Source organism: Dermacentor andersoni, chromosome 7, assembly GCF_023375885.2.
Source record: "Dermacentor andersoni chromosome 7, qqDerAnde1_hic_scaffold, whole genome shotgun sequence".
Taxonomy (NCBI): domain Eukaryota; kingdom Metazoa; phylum Arthropoda; class Arachnida; order Ixodida; family Ixodidae; genus Dermacentor; species Dermacentor andersoni.
Genome location: NC_092820.1, coordinates 102977337 through 102996422, shown reverse-complemented (window position 1 = coordinate 102996422; position 19086 = coordinate 102977337). Strand labels below are relative to the sequence as shown.

General features: G+C 47.5%; 1 protein-coding gene across 1 annotated transcript in view; it reads right to left on the bottom strand.

Moving 5' to 3' along the window:
• Nucleotides 1-1669: 1669 nt before the first annotated feature.
• LOC126534741 (protein spaetzle-like) overlaps nucleotides 1670-19086 on the bottom strand; it is a 44440-nt gene continuing 27023 nt past the window's right edge. Inside the window, exons 3-4 of the mRNA XM_050181986.2 lie at nucleotides 7008-7229; nucleotides 1670-2189 (exon numbers count right to left, since the gene is read on the bottom strand). Of these exons, the coding sequence (XP_050037943.2) occupies nucleotides 1967-2189; nucleotides 7008-7229 (445 nt within the window). The 3' untranslated portion in view covers nucleotides 1670-1966. The remainder of the gene's footprint in view (nucleotides 2190-7007; nucleotides 7230-19086) is intronic.

Here is a 19086-nt window from a genome sequence, read left to right as displayed (position 1 = left end):
GTATTTTCACAATTTATGAAAGCCATGTAGAGAGGTTGATTGTACTCCGCAGATTTCTCGATTACCTGATTGATGACGTGGATGTGATACATCGTACAGTATCCCTTCCTGAAGCTAGCCTGTTGATTGAATAAAGTCAAGTGTTGGCCTCATTATATTGGAAATAATATTGGTGAATATTTTATACCATACTGAAAGCATGTTAATTGGCCCATAAGTATTCAGTTCTTTAGCACCTTCTTTCTTATGAATCAGTATAATATTGGCATTCTTCCAGCTCTCTGCTACACATGAAGTCATGGGGCTATGCGTATAAAGGGCCTCAAGCTTTTCACACATGGTATCTCCTCCATCTTTGGTTAAAGCGACTGTTATTCCATGTTCCCCTGCTACTTGTTTGCTGGTAGTGTCTTGCACGGCCTTTCTAACTTCATCGCATAGCGATGGAGGCGGTACATATCTAGCTATATTTAAGGATTATGTACCTCTCACGGATTGGCCAGGAATGAGCAAACACCCACGGCCACATACCAAATGGCTTAGTCGGAAGATCAAGTACATCAAATAAATCATTGAATATAATGCGTTATTCTACAAAGACGTCGACGTGCTTTACAGACGACTGCGAGCGGACATTTTTATGTTTCTGTTTAATGCAGCAATTTTGTGACTGTGTTTACGTATAACAAGGAAGTGCACGTACTGGCACACTAGTTTGTCGGTCAACATACAGGGGTTATGTAAGCCTGATCCCTATCACTTGCAATCGGCGCAAATATAACCTTAACATATATATATATATATAGATATATATATATATATATATATCAAGTAACCTATCCGCCTAGACACTGACCCAGCCAGCAAGCAGCCCCGCCAAACCTGAGAGGGTAGACAAAGAAGAAATCTTCGCTTTAAAATGCACGTCCCTCTTAGTAATGTCTAAAAAAAATAACGGTCATGACATGTTTCGGACTCGGCAATGACTTCCACCTCATGCAGTTGACAAAACCATTGCCTTCGATATTTGTTTCTGTTGCTCAGAGGCAACCTCGCTTAGGTATGGATTTTGACACCACGTATTGTCAAATTTGCCATCTTCTCTGCTCTGATTTGCCAAGAGGACTGCTACGGCTTCGCTGATTGGCTCAAATTGCTGCTATTGCAGAATTTGACAGTCTCCAGAATAAAACCCCTGGTCCACAGGTCCCGTCTGCCTGACGCCATTTTAGCTCGCTTTCTGCTTTGCTTTGGTGAGTGTCGCATAGTAAAATCATACATTACTATAGCGCAAGTCGTCGCGATAGCTTTCTTGACGCCGGAGATATTGGGCACAATTAATTTTCGGTCGTCGCAGCTCGTTCTTACAAGCGCACTTGCTGTCGGCCACTACGATTGTCATGACTATTAGGGTACTAACAGTCATGAAACAGTCATGATTGTCATGAAAAAAGGAATGGCTGTCAAAGTATGACAGGATTGCAGAAAGCACACGACTGCAGTTGTGTTGAAACACGGAACACCAAGGCACTTTGGGCGCTACATTTTATTTCGATATTTTTTATCCGAATGTCTGATTCGGTGAGGGATAAGCTAATACAACTCCCTTTTGCATCTCAGTAAACTATCAATCCCTTACATGTTAAGAAGAACCAATGCTTGCTAGAGGTAGCGAAAGAAACAGAGACACATTTTAATGACAGTGAAAACAATAACATAGATAGACTGTTCTCACACAATCACTGTCACGATGTATCAGGCAGTACTGAGGCGGTAGGGGCTATCTGGCTGCTACGTACCTTTCTGCACCACGTACGACCGTTGGCCATGGAGACCACGAGGTATCGAGCTCCAATATTCTCGTAATTTCGAAACGATGACGCCCTATAGAACAACCCAGAGGGACAAGCTGTAATCAGGCCCCCCCGTCCACATCTTATCAAATGCTCTTTTTTCACTGCTGTTCTCAGTTGCGGCGGCGGCTCGGCTTCAGGCTGCGTCCCGCCAACTTCGGGGACCTGATGTAGCAGACGCAGCACGACGGGAAGCGGAACGTCTCGCCGTACGCCTTCTCTTCGGTCGGGTGCAGCGCGAGCAGCTTGCGCAAGGCGAACTTCTGCTCGCACTCGGACGTGTAACCAGACGGAAGGCCACTGTGCACGGCGAAGTCGCACGGCGAATCCTCGTGCCTGCGGGAAAGACAGTGGTGAGCTCAGTGGCGTGCGTTTCTTACTTTAAAAGTTGCAGCCTACACGCGACTCCGAGGTCATGTTCACGAAACGACGAAACGCGAGATCAACGAAAATAGCAAGATGAACAGGAGCATGGGCGAAGATGAAGTGCACGTTAAGAATGAAAAAGAGGAAGAGGAGAAAAGCGACAGATTAGGCTTATCCGTTGCACACGTCCAGTAATCAACGAGCTAGTGGTGAAATCGAGAATTCAGCCTGCCGTGAAAGCTTATCGTAGTGCACAAATTTTGCTATACTTGCTATGCGTACGTAGACATACAGGTGGTGCCGCGTACGGTGCTCGTCATAGTATTTATCACTACGCTCGTGCATAAGCAGCTTCACCGCGTTGCGTGAAAATTTTGCCCTCGAGTCAAGTATTAAAAATACTTATTGTGCTCCATAGTTGAAGCTGCAAATGCAGAAGTCGTACTGTGAATGCCGTAGAAGTGCCCAGATTTCGAGCTCAACTACAGGCCGTTTATTTATTTATTTATTAATTAATTAATTAATTTATTTATTTATTTCACAATACTGCAGGCCATGACGTGCCCAAGCAGGAGTGGGAACTTAAACACAATTAGTATAAATAGCGATTGCAAATGAATAACGCCATAAACAATCAAGAAGGATTACATCACTACGCGTATAATATGTACTTGGTAACAAGCAAAGTAGCAAACTAAAACAACAATATTTTCGGTGCCGTATGAAAGTCAGCCTCCTCGAAAATGGATTAAGGAAGATCATTCCAGTCAGAAATTGTCTGTGGGAAGAAACTCTGTTTAAATGCACTAGTTTTACCAAATATCGGTTTCAGTGCATGGTCATGATTGTGTCGAGAGTTTCTGGTGCCTAAGGATTTTACATATGAAGGTATGGATACGTCAAATTTACCTTTCAACATATTATGCATGAACACTATCCGAGCGTATTTTCAATGCACCTGTAATGCTGTAATCTCGTGTTCTTGCGTAAGTTTAGTAGGGGAATCACACGTTCTATACTTACCAGAAATAAATCTGATAGCCATCCTTTGCAACATCATATGTTTACCTATATCCTGCTTAGTTTCGGGATCCGAAATTTCGGAAGCATATTCTATTTTCAATCTTATGCCATAGACGCTAGTAACTTTAGCTCTGCTGGAGCTTTGTTTAGTTTCCTTTTTAGGAAACACAACTTCTTAAATGCAGATGCACACATATACGAAACATGACCTGACTAGGATAAGCTGGAAGCAAATGCAACGCCTCAATCCTTATAGCTAGTAACTTGTGCTATTTCTTGGTAGCAAAGAGTATAGCAATAACTAGGCTGTAATTTACGTGTAACTGTTAATAAGACTGTTTATTGCATGTTGATTTCCATATCCGAAGTTCGACACCACTGCTCAACCTTCAACAATTGGTCCTGTAAAACAACATGATCGCTCCCACAAAATATCTTCTTCTATATAGTACAGTCATCAGTAAAATGTTTTATGCTCACCGAATCAGACAAAAACACAATGAGATCATTCACATAAAGCATAAAAAGCAAGGGCCCGAGTACACTGCCATGAGACACACCAGAAGAAAGAGGGCGCATATCACACGCACAATAATCCACTACAACAAATTGTTTTCTGATATGCAAGTATGCTTCAACCCATTTCAATAAGTAGCAGGGAAGACCGGTTAATTTCAGCTTATGTATTACTTTCGCATGTGGCAATTCGTCAAACGCCTTGCTAAACTCTATAAAGAATGCATCTATTTACCTTGAGTGTTCCAATGTCATTATAAAGTCATGTACGCTGGTGAGTAGCTGAGTTGTAAATTCGCGGTAAATCCGCGTTGATAAGGAGACGAAGCTTTATAGTTAGACAAGAAAGGCATTATATAGCCAGCTATGACGTGTTCCATAAGATTAGAACAAGTAGATATAATTGACACGGGCCTATAACTTGTTATGTTAAGCTTGCTGGCCTTTCTTTAAAATCTGCAAAACGCGCGCAATCTTCCATTCATCAGGAAGCTCACTAGTGGTCAAACAAAGCTGAAAAAGAAAAAAGGGGATACATCTACTTAGGGCAGGTAGTGACCGCGGATCCGGATCATGGGACTGAAATAACCAGAAGAATAAGAATGGGCTGGGGTGCGTTTGGCAGGCATTCTCAGATCATGAACAGCAGGTTGCCATTATCCATCAAGAGAAAAGTGTATAACAGCTGTGTCTTGGGCAGAAACCTGGAGGCTTAGGATAAGGGTGCTACTTATATTGAGGACGACACAACGAGCTATGGAAAGAAGAATGATAGGCGTAACGTTAAGGAATAAGAAAAGAGCAGATTGGGTGAGAGAACAAACACTAGTTAATGACATCTTAGTTGAAACCAAGAAAAAGAAATGGGCATGGGCAGGACATGTATTGAGGAGGGAAGATAACCGATGGTCATTAAGGGTTACGGACTGGATTCCAAGGAAAGTGCAGCGTAGCAGGGGGCGGCAGAAAGTTAGGTGGGCGGATGAGATTAAGAAGTTTACCGGAACGACATGGCACAATTAATACATGACCGGGGTAGTTCGAGAAGTATGGGAGAGGCCTTTGTCCTGCAGTGGGCGTAACCAGGCTGATGAAGATGCTGCTGCTGCTGCTGCTGATGATGATATTTGGTATGTATGTGTCGTCCTTGTTGCGAGTGGAGGGTACCGTGTGCTTGATGTCCAGATTTTCAGAAATCTCAGTCAATGTTCTTCTTTTGATGTTTATATTATATTTCGTTATTTTTTCTGTGTTCAGCTGTATTATGTATGTTATATACTGTAAACAATATTTGTATAGAAGAATGTGCACCTTTTAGTCATGTTTGCTCATATATACAAGTGTGTGTGTTTGTGTGAATGTTATTCCACTTCTCACGCGCCTGGTTGTTCCTGGGTACGCTAACGAAATTGCTTGATTAGATGATCGATTGAATGACTGATTGATTGACTATACACCGTACCATTTTCTAGCACTGTCGCATTTATTATCAGTGCCCTTCGCTGGCGACGTAGTCACGCTGATCTGTTTTATCGCGATAGCGTTAAGGACCCCGCGTCGCGGAAAATCCGGCGTCGGCGTCCCGCTTCCAGCGTCGGCCGTCTACTCACGAGAAAGCATTCCGAACCATGGATACCCAACTACTCTTCTACTGCCAAAGTTGCTCATACCTTGCCCTTCACTCTATACAAAGTTATTCCTCGGGATCATCAGGATGACAGCCCACAAACAAATATCATGAAAGAAATATCGACAGCGCGTGCCTCTTATGTTAGGTCTTCCCAGATTGAAATACTTAAAGTGCAAAACAATAACAGGAGATCGACCCACGCAGGAGGCCGCGTTTCTACCAGAAAGCTCGCCTTCGTGCATAACGCTCGCCGGCAGCATTTCCCAGTAAATATTACGGTTACATAAGCTCCAGTTGCTGTGAAGCATGAAAAGCAGTCAGGAATCTTTGAATGCTTTCGCGTTAGGCTGTTAAAGGAGAAGCTTAAGCGTCCTCCAAATTTTAATTTTTTTTTCAAACTCCTTCACGGCGTCCTCACGTGCCCCAATATCCTCAGTCGTGTCATGTTTCGTAAGACAAGCAAGGACGCTAGAGGACATTGAGCTTTCCATGTTCCTGCCTTTCATCACCAACACTCAACCGTCCAGGAAATACTGAGCCTCGATGACGCTTATTTTCATGATCCCGATATTTTGCATAACTCGCTGTCATTGTTCTTTTCCGAGCTACGCGTTGTTGTGTCATAGTTTCGCACATTGTTGAACTGCCCTTCTACATTTTATTTCGTATTCGCCATGCCTCTTGTTGCATGTACTCTTCTTTTCAAACTTGTTCTTTTTCTGTATTGTTTTTTTTTTTGCTTATATTCCTCAGCTGCTTTCTTTTTTTTTGTTTTTGTTTTGTAATGTATGCGTGCGCCTGCCCTAAGACAATATCGTTTTTCCCTGGCACAATAAATAAATTATCGATTGATTGATTGATTGATTGATTGATTGATTGATTGATTGATTGATTGATTGATTGATTGATTGATTGATTGATTGATTGATTGATTGATTGATTGATTGCACACGATGCTGAGCATACTGTGTCGGTAACCTTTTGCCCTTTGTGTGCATCTTGGGAAGAACGTGCAGCGCACTGCGGCCAAGAGGCTCGCGCCTGCAGCAACGCACAGCTAATGTCGTTCGGCCGCGACCGTTAGCCGCCAGCACTGCACCGTACTTCAAGAGAATCGGAACGAGAAGGAAGAGAACGTTGCAAGCGTCCGGGTGCATTAGGGGCGAATACCCGCCTCTCTCCCTACTCACTGTAAATGCTTGAGCTCTGATCGGACCCAAAAGAAGATTACTGGGGTGAATCAACCCGCGCACTCATTTCAAGAACTTGTACAGCCGTTGGGATCGTAGGTGATTCTGGTTGTGCTGAGTACCGCAAGGAGGAAATTTCAAGCCTGTATGTGATATTAGTATTTCAAGTTGATGCAGAAAAAAGAAAAACAAGGAAGAATAAAAAGACATTCGCGAGCGCGCCAAGTGCGAGGCGCATGGGCGTTATACCAAAAATTTGTAAGTAAACAGAAGTATAAAGAGTACCAAGTGTAAGTTCGTGGTTTGCGTGCTTCTAAACCTTACACGTGCGGTCGTATACGTGCTTAATCGTCAGGCTTCGCGAGTGACGCTGTCACTTCGAGCAGTCTTTTTTGTTTGGCACCACCCTGGCCATGTTAGGATACTCACACGCAGACTTCGACGATGATGGCCTGAACGTATGTGACATCGTTGATGACGTACAGCCACTCGCCCTCGGCGCTGCGCGCGGTCTTGGGGAAGATGGTCTTGATCCTGCTAGGGCACACATTCTGGTCAATGCCGTCCTCGTGGCTCGGAAGGCCCCGCTCTTCGACCACCTCGTCACTCATATTCACATTCAGACTCCGTATCACCGTCCGTACGATCTGCCTGCGATGGAGACATGTGTCAGAATGCGGTGGGGCCTTCGGCGTTACGGCCTGCTCAGTCACCGGGACACGCACCGCCATAGGGCTCCCAAGCAGAAGCTTGCCGACGAACGCGTTCGCCACTTTTTCCCTAGCGGAGAACCGCGTCACTATCCATCAGTGCGCCTGGGCCTCCATGACCTCGCGGTTAATGAACAGTTTCAGTAGTACACCCTAGTCTCACTTAGGCGTCTGCAACCACTCAAGTACGCAGCGCGCGAGGCCGTGCGTACGTAGCGAAGCGAGCGCGCACGAAACGGCGATAGTTGGCCGGACGCAAAGGTTTGAGAAGGGGATTGCTGACTTGGACGCGCAGCAGCCGGTAGTGTGTTAATGAGCGATGCCATGTGCCAGCTTCTGAAACTGTGTAGCCAATATCAGCCGCCACGAAGTCAAACCACAAGCCAGAGTCATTTGTTCGGCAAGAGCCATATCGAGAAATGCGCTCACGTGGACGCGCGAGAACACGCGAGAACGTCCCCCAAGGCTCGCAGAGCCCGCAGCAGACGCTACGCAGCTTTTGAAGAGCTGCGGGCCCACGCAAGAGACCGTGCGTGCTCGCTGCGTACTGCACACGCGCACTCTCGCCTCTGCGGGTTTCCTGCGCACGCAGAGCTGTCGCCGACGCCGAACTAAAGCTGCCTAATATTTTGCAAAAGTGCTTTTCCTCTCGCTGCTGTTTCGCGATGGCTGCAGCGGCGGCACGACGTTCGTGTAGCAAAGGAGGGCCGTACTGTTGTGGGGTGAACTGTCACAACCGTGACAAAAGCACCCGCGGCCTGCAGCCGCTCGTCAAGTCGCGTCACCATACATGGATGGATGGATGCTATGAGCATCTCCGTTGGAACGGGGTGGTGGGTCGCATCACCAAGCTCTTGTTATTATATTTTCTTATGTCCTACCTATGTTTTAAAAAAAGATAAGGAAAGAAAAACAAAACCCACGAAGAATACACAAGGATGGAGGGATGGATGTTATGAGCGTCCCCTTTGCAACGGGACGGTGGGCTGCGCCACCAAGCTCTTGCTATTACACTGCCTAATGTCCTACCTAGGCTAAACAATAAAAAAAAGAAAAAAATAACATTTTGAACTCCCACAACCAAATTTTCTGATCCCCTATTGCGGACTGTGCTTTTGTACGTCTGCGTTTTTTGTCGTTTCCCTACTTTTCTTTCACCAATGCCCAATCACCTCTTACTAATCACTATTGCGGACATGTTTACTTTTCCACTGCTCTCGCGGAACCCAAGAGCTTCAAAGAGTTCAGTGGTGCCTAAATCGACCGCTGGGTAGACGTCTTCACATTCTAATAAAACATGCTCCATAGTTTCCCTAGCTTCACCGCAGCAAGCACATGCTTCTTCCTTATATCTCGCTTTATAGGTGCGGGTTCTAAGGCATCCCGATCTCGCTTCGAAAAGTAATGAGCTTCCCTTTCAGTTATCATAAATTGTTTCTTTCCTGATTTCATTTTTTCCTCTTAAGTAGTTACTCATGGCAGGTTTCTTTTCCATTGCCGCCACCCATGAGATTATTTCAGCCTTTCTGACTTTCCGCTTGACGTTCTTTGTTGCGGTGTTGCCCACCCTACGGGCCGCATACTTGCTGGTAAATTCTCTAGTATATCCTAAACTGTGAATAAATATTGTTCCTGTAAAAATATCTCAACAATCTCTCAGCCCATTTACTTTGCTCCATACTCCTCAGTCGTCCTTCACAATCAATTTTGTTTTGAGCTTCCCTCACGTCAAACCTTGTGTAGCCCATGTCACCTTGCACAGATTCATTTGTAGTCTTCCCGTGAGCGCCCAATGCGAGGCATCCCACTGACCTATGGCTTCCATCGAGTTCTGATTGTATGCTATACTTCAAGCAGACAATCGCATTACCAAATTTAAGTCCTGGAACCATTACACCATTCCGCATACCCCGGAGCACCTGGTACCTATGGTATCCCCATATCGCTCTGTGTTTCATTATGGCCGCATTTCTTTTCCCCTTTGCTGTTATTGTTTTTTCCTGTGTTTCCATATATCTATTGCCTCGCTTTATCCATATACAAAGGTATTTATATTATTTTACCCGAAGTACTTCCTGGCCCTGAATTGACACTGTATGTTCACTATTTTCACTGAATACGATAACACCCGATTTTAACGCTAAATTTCAGACCTGAGTTCTCGCCTTCCTGTCCACAGATATTAGCCAGACGTTGCATATCTCTTTAGTTCTTAGCTAGCAACACAATGTCGTCCGCATAAAACAAACCTAGAAGGTGCTGCTCTACTACTGTACGCGCCTTTTTGTGGGAGAGATTAAATCAGACATTACTTCCTTCTAGCGTCCTCTCCATCCTTACCATGTACATCATAAACAGCAGCGGGGATAAAGGGCACCCCTGCCACAGAACTTTGTTGATATCAACTTTCGCCTCGCTCCTCATCACTTCCCATTCCACGCAAACGGTGTTTTTTAGGTAAATCTCTCTCAAAACCTGTACGCAATCGTCGCCTAAGCCTTCCGCTTTCAGAATATTGCACGAAATGTTCCGATCATTGTCATACGCTCCTGTAATGTCTAAAAAGGCTATATATAACGGTTTCCTTTCTACTCCAGATATTTCAATACATTGAGTAAGGACAATTAAGTTCTTACCAGATGCCAACCGTTTCTGAAACCATTCTGAAGTTCTCCTAATATGCCATTATTCTCTGCCCATGCATGCAGCTTTAATTTAATCGCCTGCATTGCTAACCTGTATATTACTGATGTAATGGTCAACGTTCTATAGGAGTGAATTCTTTTGCCCCCTCACCTTTATAAATTAAATTCATTCTACTTTGTCGCCAGATGTCTAGTGTTCGTGTACCTCTTAAGTTTCTTTTCTACTGATTTCAATAAAGCTTCCTTCCGTTTTGGTCCTAGTTCAATAATCGGCCTAACGGGAACTTCGTCTAACCATGTTGCTGTGCGCTTAGGAATTTGCTCTTCGGCTTTCTTCCAGTTGAAATTTGTCAGCACCAGCTCCTTTTTCACCTGGTTCTTTTTCATACTCTTTTTTTTCTCAAATACAGCCTCATCATTGCCTTGGAAAGATCAGTGCGCCGGCGCCGGCAGACGGCCTGAGTGACTACGACAAGGCAACGGACACACCACGCAAGCGAGTCAACTTTTTCCCTTTCCCTTTGGGAGGTGCAGCGCGATAGCGCCGTTGTCAGATGGGGAGAGGACTTGACATCCGTAGGTACCGCATCCCAGAGCTTTCATGTACTCAACAACCCAGCATCATTCGGTACATTGACTTCGGCGCGGCCCCTCAACCCGGGTTGACTGGGCGAGGCCTTGGTTCGGGCCAACGGTCCTTCCCGCACAAGAGGGCTGCTGTGGAGCGGCACAAACCGAGCTACTGTGATCAGCACATAAACAGGCGTGTCCGTCTTACAGGACTTGAGCCAGACAGACCCTTGGAATGCCTTAACACAGAAGAGGTCAGGGTAAAGAACTATGGAGACCACCAAAGCGGCCCGCGGTGCAGCGCGACTCCACGAGGGTGCGCCATGACTGGTCCTGTCTCTGAGTGTCAGTAAAACGAACAAGAACCCATGGATCAACTGGAGCAGGCCAAGTGAGGAGACCTTAGACGCAAGCATCATAACTTAGTAGTTTTCCACCTGACTCATCAAAATCGTGGCAGGGCGAGCCTATACTTCGAGAAACTTCTCACCCAAGCGATGCCGCTCCCGGGTGAGATGGAACAGGACCTCTTTCTGTGCTTTTTCAAGCATTTCATGAATGCTCGACGTCCCTCCCCCCCCCCCCCCGGAAAACTGCACCACAGTATGCTAACCAAACTTTGTATGAGCACTCGACAAGAAGCAGCACGAATTGGTTGAGCACTTGCTTAAGAAAAGGGTGCAAGAAACGAACAGTCTCAAATGGAACACCTCGGAGGCTAAAAATACTAGCTATCTATTGAGGAAGAGCTGCGGAAAGCAAACATTGTGAAAAAAAATTAACCTTATCCTCACGACTACCACAAAAATGGCTCACCGCACGTGTCGGGATGGCTGTCAATTGTCTGTAGCTCTCCGGCAGACAACCCCGCGCGAGGGGGCACATGAACGTGGCTCGCCTGGCGCCAAGGAAGATGACTGTAATGAGCTTCCAGCTTGGCCTCTGAAAGGACATATCGTACCTTTGGCAATGCGGAGGGAGACATGGGGTGAGGGTATCGAGTAGTTGTCGAATTGGAGTCGAAAGTACGTCAATGCCGGGGTGAACCTTCCGGAGGTGTATCCGAGAATTGGCAGCCGCCGCATAAATGGTGGACGGGGAACCTGAGCGAGGCACACAGTGAGAAAAATGTGCTTTGGGAAAACAAACGGAGTTGACTACTACGAAAATAGGAAGTAAAGCTTCGAGTTAGGAGCATATCCGAGTTAATGGCGACTTGTATCCATTTGACATGCAGTGCAGCAGCCACGATGCCCAGGTCAGAAATTCTGAGCCCTTCCTTATACTTGAGCAACTTAAGCACCTGCCGAGCTACACAACCAGTTGCCCCCTTTCCAAAGAAAACGAAAGAGAACCTTCTCCAAGATAAGCTTGGCTCGGGTTGGAAAAGGACACAGGCATGCTACATGCATGAGAAAAGAAAACAGGAGTGACCAAAGAATTATCGCTCGAGCTGTCAATGGACACAACGCGCTGAATCCCTGAATTCTGGTTTCAAGCTTCTCCTAAGCGTGCTACCAGTTATCCAGAGACAAACCGTATGGATCGAAACTGAAACCTAGAATTCACAACCGCGTTTTCACGGATAAACCATGAGCGATCTGCGGATTGGATGGAGTGGAATTCAAGTACGTTGCTGCACTTTTCGACCTATTCAACCTTGCACCACTCGTATTGCAGTAACCGTCTGTGACACACAAGACGATGCACGCTGATGCCTCGTCCCGGACGACAACAGGCAAGTCGTTTGCACAGGCGAACAGTGGAACTGGAGGGGAACCTCGTGGGAGTAGGAACCTGCCGATTCTACTGTCACAGGACAACCTCCGCAGAAGCGGTTCAAAAGCAAGTACGTAGATGGTAAGTGAAAACGGAACCCCCTGGCGCACACCGTGACCCACAATGAAAGCCTCTGAACGCGATCCTGTATGAGAACAGCAAAAGTGGGTCGAGAATACAAAGCTTGGACCATTCGCGGAAAACCCATGCTAAAGCCAGCCTCTTCCAAAACCCGAAAAATGTACCTGTGGCTAATAATATGGAAAGCCTTCTCTGATTGAAGGAGCAGATAATGCCTGGAAGTTTCCTGGCATTTGCCCACAGGAGAACGTCCCATACTGCTAAACCGTGAAGCTGAGTGGAACGCCCCTCGACACAACATCCCTGGTATGGGCCCAAGACATGCTAAGCACTGGAGTGAGCCGCATGCAAAGGCACTTTGCTATGAGCTTGTAATCGCAGTTCAGGAGTGTGACTGGACACCATGCTCTTAGATCGGTGCTTCTCAATTCTTCCTTACAAAGGAGAGCGATTAGATCCTCGCTTTGAGACGCTGACAAAGTCCCTTCACTGAGCAAACTATACACTAGTGATGTGAAAGGCTTCCTTAACTGCTTCCAAAACTTAACCTAAACTCAACTTTCTAACCATCGGATCCTGGACTGCGATTCTGCTTCATAGACTTCAAAGACAGAAAAAAGCTCCTCCTCAACCACAGCTGAGTCACAAACTTCTGGTGGCTCAGCTGGTGTAGGAAACGGAAAAACGGCTGAAGTGGCAGTTGGCTCAGCATAAAAGTTAGTGTAAAACTGCCTCACCAGTGCAAGAACTCCATCAGGTGAATCGACTACGCTACTATTGCTTAGATCAACTAGGGAAGAGTGCGCTGTGCTCTTCCTCTAAAGGTGCCTACGAAGGACATTTCTGCTGCCCCACGCTTTCATTTCCGACAGCTGCGCTCGGGTTATAGCTCTCAAGCTATCTCAGCGTCACTGCGGGAGAATCCGAAGTTCATTTCGGAGTAAAGTCAGTGCTGGAGCAACTCCTAGCCCGCAGGACAGTGGCATCGAGAGTAGGAGGATCACGTCAGGGACGATTTTGATCTCTTCGCACTCCTCGCGCACTCGACGCTTGCCCCAAGACCTGAAGCACTAACGCGCGCTGACCTTCACTTGATCCCATTCTGTCCCTTCTAGATTCTCTATGTTGTGGAGCGAGCGAAATAGAATGGCCGGTACCTCTGCGGTTGCCTGCCTGTCCTTTAGGAGGTGTGGATTTAGACGCCATGGCCTCTTGCCTTGTGACACCAAGTTCGAATTATCCAACCGCAGAATAAGGAAGCATTGGTCGCCAAGAGCAGATTGAGACAACCAGGAAGAATGCAGGCTGAGGGCCAGTGATGATGAGAAGTAAAACCGATTGATGTGGCTCCTCTCCCTCTGCCCCGTCCAAGTCATTCCTGACTTCCCAGGGCAGAGTGCTCGCCAAGCATCGACCAGTCTCAGTTCATCAACGAGCTCTCGCAGTACTACATCTTCAGCGCTATCCTTGAATTTTGGAGTGCCTCTTAAGGAGACACGGTCGACCTGCTTTAATACACAGTTGAAATCACCCACCAAACTGAGCCTTGACGGCAGTGCCGGATTAAGAAATTTCGGGGCCCAGGGCTAACAGCATCTTTGGGGCCCTAATGACAACGATGATGATGATGATGATGACGAATGGTTTAAAACGCTGAATTTTTTGAAGCCCACATGTTACGTTCGCTGATCAGTGACAAAATATACATCCTCTTTATGGGTTGGGGAAACTCGTTTCTTGGCGTGATTTCCAGTATTAGTTAACGGTTATTATCTGACGTACACGTCGGTGCACATCCAACAAAAACGCATGTACAATTGTACATACGTACATTACAATGTACCTATGTACATGTACAACGAGGGTAGCAAGCATGCTCAGCAACTTTTTTTTCGAATGACTGAGCGGAGGCCCCGAAAGTTGGGGGCCCGGGGCTGCAGCCCCATAGCCCTCAAATACGGGCCTACCAAGGGCCTACCAAGTAAGGACCCAATGTAGCAAAGAACGCTCTCTGACATATACCTATACATGGAGCGTAGACGTTAACAATTCGAATGCCAGAATCAAGATCCACCGATAGGATACGGCCCTCGGAATCCCTGGCATGGCACACTACAAGGCCACTAAAATTCGGCATCAAAATAATGGCCATGGCCGTACTTCAGCGGCCCGACTCGCCATAGCTCCAGAAAGACCTCATGCAAAAAATTCTGTCAAAGCAGCTGATCTGGCATGGCCTGCGGACGTAAGTTTCCTGAAGCACGAGAATATATACCTTTTTCGACTTAGCGAAGTTGACAACCTCGAACTGTATTGAACCCCGAGACAAACCACTACAGGTGAAAGTCGCTATTGACACGTGTACTTGTTCATCTTTGTCCAGTGACCGCGTTTCATCACGTAACAAATGTTATCGGTCAATGCAGGACACGCCTGTATGTATCGGAAGTTTCTCGAATGTTATCGATGGGTATTTCTGCTGTCTGTTGCCACCGAACGTTGTGTAGTCTAATTGCATGTATACGCGATGCGAATTGTGTAGTACTTTCTGGAACACGCGCGGACACTAGCTATTTCTCTGGGAGATTCTATGACTCATTTATAAAAGCCGACGCGCTTGACCCGCTTGACCCGCTGATCAGATTTTGACGATCACCGACCGTGTTCGCCACTGTCGCTGTGCTTTGGGTGTAACTTGCTTTTGTACGCACAAGTTCTCCCAATAAAAGATCGTTTTGTCATTCACAGATCTGTCGCTGCATTATTCACCGTCACTACTACATGGCACTATGGTAAGAGAACAAGCCATATTGGATGCAAGAGATTTAGCAGAAAGCTGGAAGAAAACGTAGGAAAGACAAAAAGCGAAAGGGTGGAAAGGCTAGTATTTAGCTGGATTGACTAGATGAGCTGGTGCAGCAGCGACGTAGTACTCGCAGGCTTAAGGCCAGCCTTTAAAAAAAGTTATGGGGGTTTATGTGCCAAAACCACTTTCTGATTATGAGGCACGGCGTAGTCGAGGACTCCAGAAATTTCGACCACCTGGGGTTCTTTAACGTGCACCCAAATCCAATTACATGGATGTTTTCACATTTCGCCCCCATCGAAATGCGGCCACCGTTGCCGGCATTCCATCCCGCGACCTCTTGCTGAGCAGCCCAACACCATAGTTACTGAGCAACCGCGGCGGGTAAGGCCAGTCTTTCGCATGCAACGTGTGCTCTCAAGGCTTACGCTTTCTCGCACTCCCTTCAACCACCGCCATCCCCAGTTCTTCCTCTCTGGAGTTTTGTACAGCTGAGCGATAACAAGCCAGCAGATATACGTCGCCCGAGATCAACTCACGCGGTGGCGTCGCTTCGTGACCGAATTATAGCCCAAGACGCCCACTTGCTGCTTGGCTCCATCGTGATTTACGTTGATGCAAGCATCCAGAACTGTGAAACGACCACTGCACCTTATTGCCCTTGCGCACCTGCCCTGAATAAGACGTTGCGGTTTCAACTTCAAGAGCCTCCTTCCTCCTTTTGTGCTGAGCTCCTTGCTTTTCGAGGAGCGTTGTGCTCTGTGGCCGCCTCTCCAATGGTGCCCACCGCCCACGTCGTCATCCGCACTGATGCCATCCAGGTGACATGGCTCCTGCGGTGCGTCACTCACAGCCCTGAAATACGTCGGCAGATCCATCTTCTGGCGGCACGCATCCCGCAGCAAATATCTATCGAGTGGATCTCACGCGACCTTCTGAGCTTCCAAAGCCGTGCGGATTCTGCGACCTCTCCATCGTCACTGCCTCAGCATCGTCACCTAGATGACGCCACCCTCTTTTTAACAAGAAAAGAGCACCTCCGGCGCCACACACGTGCTCTCATACCTCCGTGTGCGGTAACCCTTCCCCGCAGTCTTACCCGTGCAGACGAGCTTGCGCTTCAGAGGATCCGGGTCGGGGTTGCCCTCACTCCTGTCGTGACTCGTAAGTGGCCGCAATTATAACCCCGCCCTGAGTTTCCAGTCCGCAAGTCACGCAATGCTGACGCCGACATCCACCACCTGCGGCGACAAGGCTCCGGCACCTCGCAGCAGCGGGACTTTTGCCGCATAATCCTGGCCACTACATTGCTTGGACGCAGCAACCACATTATCGACCCTTCCTGGACTTTATTAGATCCGCAAATCTTTTTTCATTCATTTCATCATTCTTACTCGCCCGCATCCCATACCCCTGTATGCCCTGAGGCATTAACCCTCGCATTAAAGAAAAATAAAACAGAAGCTACATCTACGTATGAAGAAGTCGCCAAGGCTGGATACTCCTCGACCGTAGACTTCCATGACCTATCTGACAATACGGAGCAGTCACAGTCGAGACGCTCACAGTGTTCACAAGGAGAGTTGCCATCACCTTCCGGAGGAACCTCAGTATCGGAGTCCGAGTCTGAAATCGCCACAGCAGTGCGATTGGGTTCGGGAAGACCAAGCTCTGAGCCATGAGAGCCACTGCCTCCCGAGTCCAAGGACGGCCGCTGCGCAGACGCCCTCTGGAAGCCGATCCAGAGCGCTTCCTACGGTTATGGTGGCTCTAGCCACCATACTACGGTGTTGACGTTTCTTTTTTACCGCCAGTGACTCCACGTCGCCACAGAGAGCGGCTGGCGCGGCGGGCACCACCGCGGGGGCGGCAGCGAAGCCGCGTCAACCTCCTCGCCCCCCCCCCCCCCCCCCTATCCACACGTTGCCGTGACACACAGGGGAGCGGCCGCGTCGGAATCCGCGGAATGTCCTCCACCCCCGGTGATGCCTACCACGCTCAAAGCAGCCTTCCATTCTCCACCGCATCTGTTGGGCTCTCTACCACCGAAACAACTACCTGTTCTAACGCAGGTACCTACCGCTATGACTGCCCGGCTACTGACGAGTAGTTTCGCACAGTGCACGCCGAGACTGCGTGGTCCCCACCGCATCGAACGCACGCTGCTTCGCAGGTCACGTAGCCGAACTGCTCGCAGCGTGCGCACTTCAGCGTATCCCACGCAGCAGCGTGGTGACCTTCCATGTTCCACCTATGATACACACGCACGACTCGCTCATCCTCGCCCTGCACTATCTTCTCGCCTAGGCGAGGGAAGTTTGGAACGATCTGCACCATCTCCATACGGAGGCGCCTGTTGCCTGAAGCGAGCTCAGGAAACCCAGGCGCGCATTCGTCGGAGAGATCCCCTGGACCATCACGAAGACTTCCAGCTCTTTGATAAGAGCCTCGTCTGTAGATCCGGAGGGTAGCCATAAACCATGACAAACTTGGAGCGGACTCCTCGATATTCAAAACGAACCTCAACCTCACGAGCCTTCAAGGCGGCTTTGGACTTGAACATAATCTCAATCCTACCTGCTCCAAAATCCTGCACTCCCTTGAGATCAGCGCGTGCGAGACGCTTCACAAGCTCTTTGCTCCCATTTTCTTAGCCGAAGTTAAGCTAGCACTGTAACACTGCAAAGGCTAAAGACCTCAACTAGACACAAAAAGAATGTAAGAAAATCACGAGAACACTACACTAATGCACGCGCAGCAGGCTGGAACGCTCAAGAAATCGCGTGGTATCCAGACATGCCGAGAGGCGGCCCCGTGGAAAAGAGCCCGTTTCGCAAAAAAAAAAAAAAAAAAAAAAGATGTCGCCGATGGACGTCGCCTGGCTAAAAATCATTTCGAAACACAACCACGCAGACCATCTGAGTGGCGCAGAGGCATTACTGAATAGCTGAATTCATCAAAGCATAATGCGTCAGAAAAATCGTAAAGTACTATCTAAACACAATCTACGGACAGGATGGCATCGGATTATAACTTGAGTATAGGACAAAACTTAATTCTCACAAACTCTTCTCTTAAACTCACACCCCTTTTCCAGCATTTCCACCATTCATAGGGCGGCCATAGCCTCGGAGGCTCAGATCTCGGAGGCCATGGAGCGGCGCGCGTGTTTCCTTGCAACATCTCCAGATGGCACTGGCCTCCACCGCATCGCGCCTTTCTTATTTTCAGTAAAGGGGAAGAGAAATGCCGCCGTAATGAAACACAGAGCGCTACGGGGATACAATAAGCACTAGGCGCTCCGGGGTATGCGAAAAGGTGTAATGGTTCCAGGACTTTTGGAAATGCGGTTGTCTGCTTAAAATGAAGGGTACAATCAGGACTCGATGGTAACCAAAGGCCAGTGGGCCACCCCGCATTGGGCGCTCACGGAAAGACTACAAATGAAGCTGTACAGGGAGATATGGGCTGGACAATTTTGAAGGGAAGAAAGCTCCCAAAATATTGATTATGAAGAACGACTGATGAATATGGAAGAAATTAAATGCGCTGGGATAGTGTTGAGGTACCTTTACAGGAAAAACATCGATTCACAGTGGAGGAAAAGAACTAGGAAGCTTACGAGCAATTATGCGGCCTGTAGGGTGGGCAGCACAGCAAGAAAGGACGTCAAACGGAAATTCAGAGACGCTGAAATAATCTCATGGGTGGCGATAATGAAAAAAAAAACTGCCATGAGTAACTACTTAAGAGGCAAAAACGAAATCAGGAAAGAAAGGATTTATGATAACTCAAAGGAAAGAAACAATTTATGATAACTGAAAGGGAAGCTCATTACTTTCGAAGCGAAATCAGGGTGCCTTAGAACACGCACCTATAAAGCCAGATATAAAAAGGAATAAGAAGGATGTGCTTGC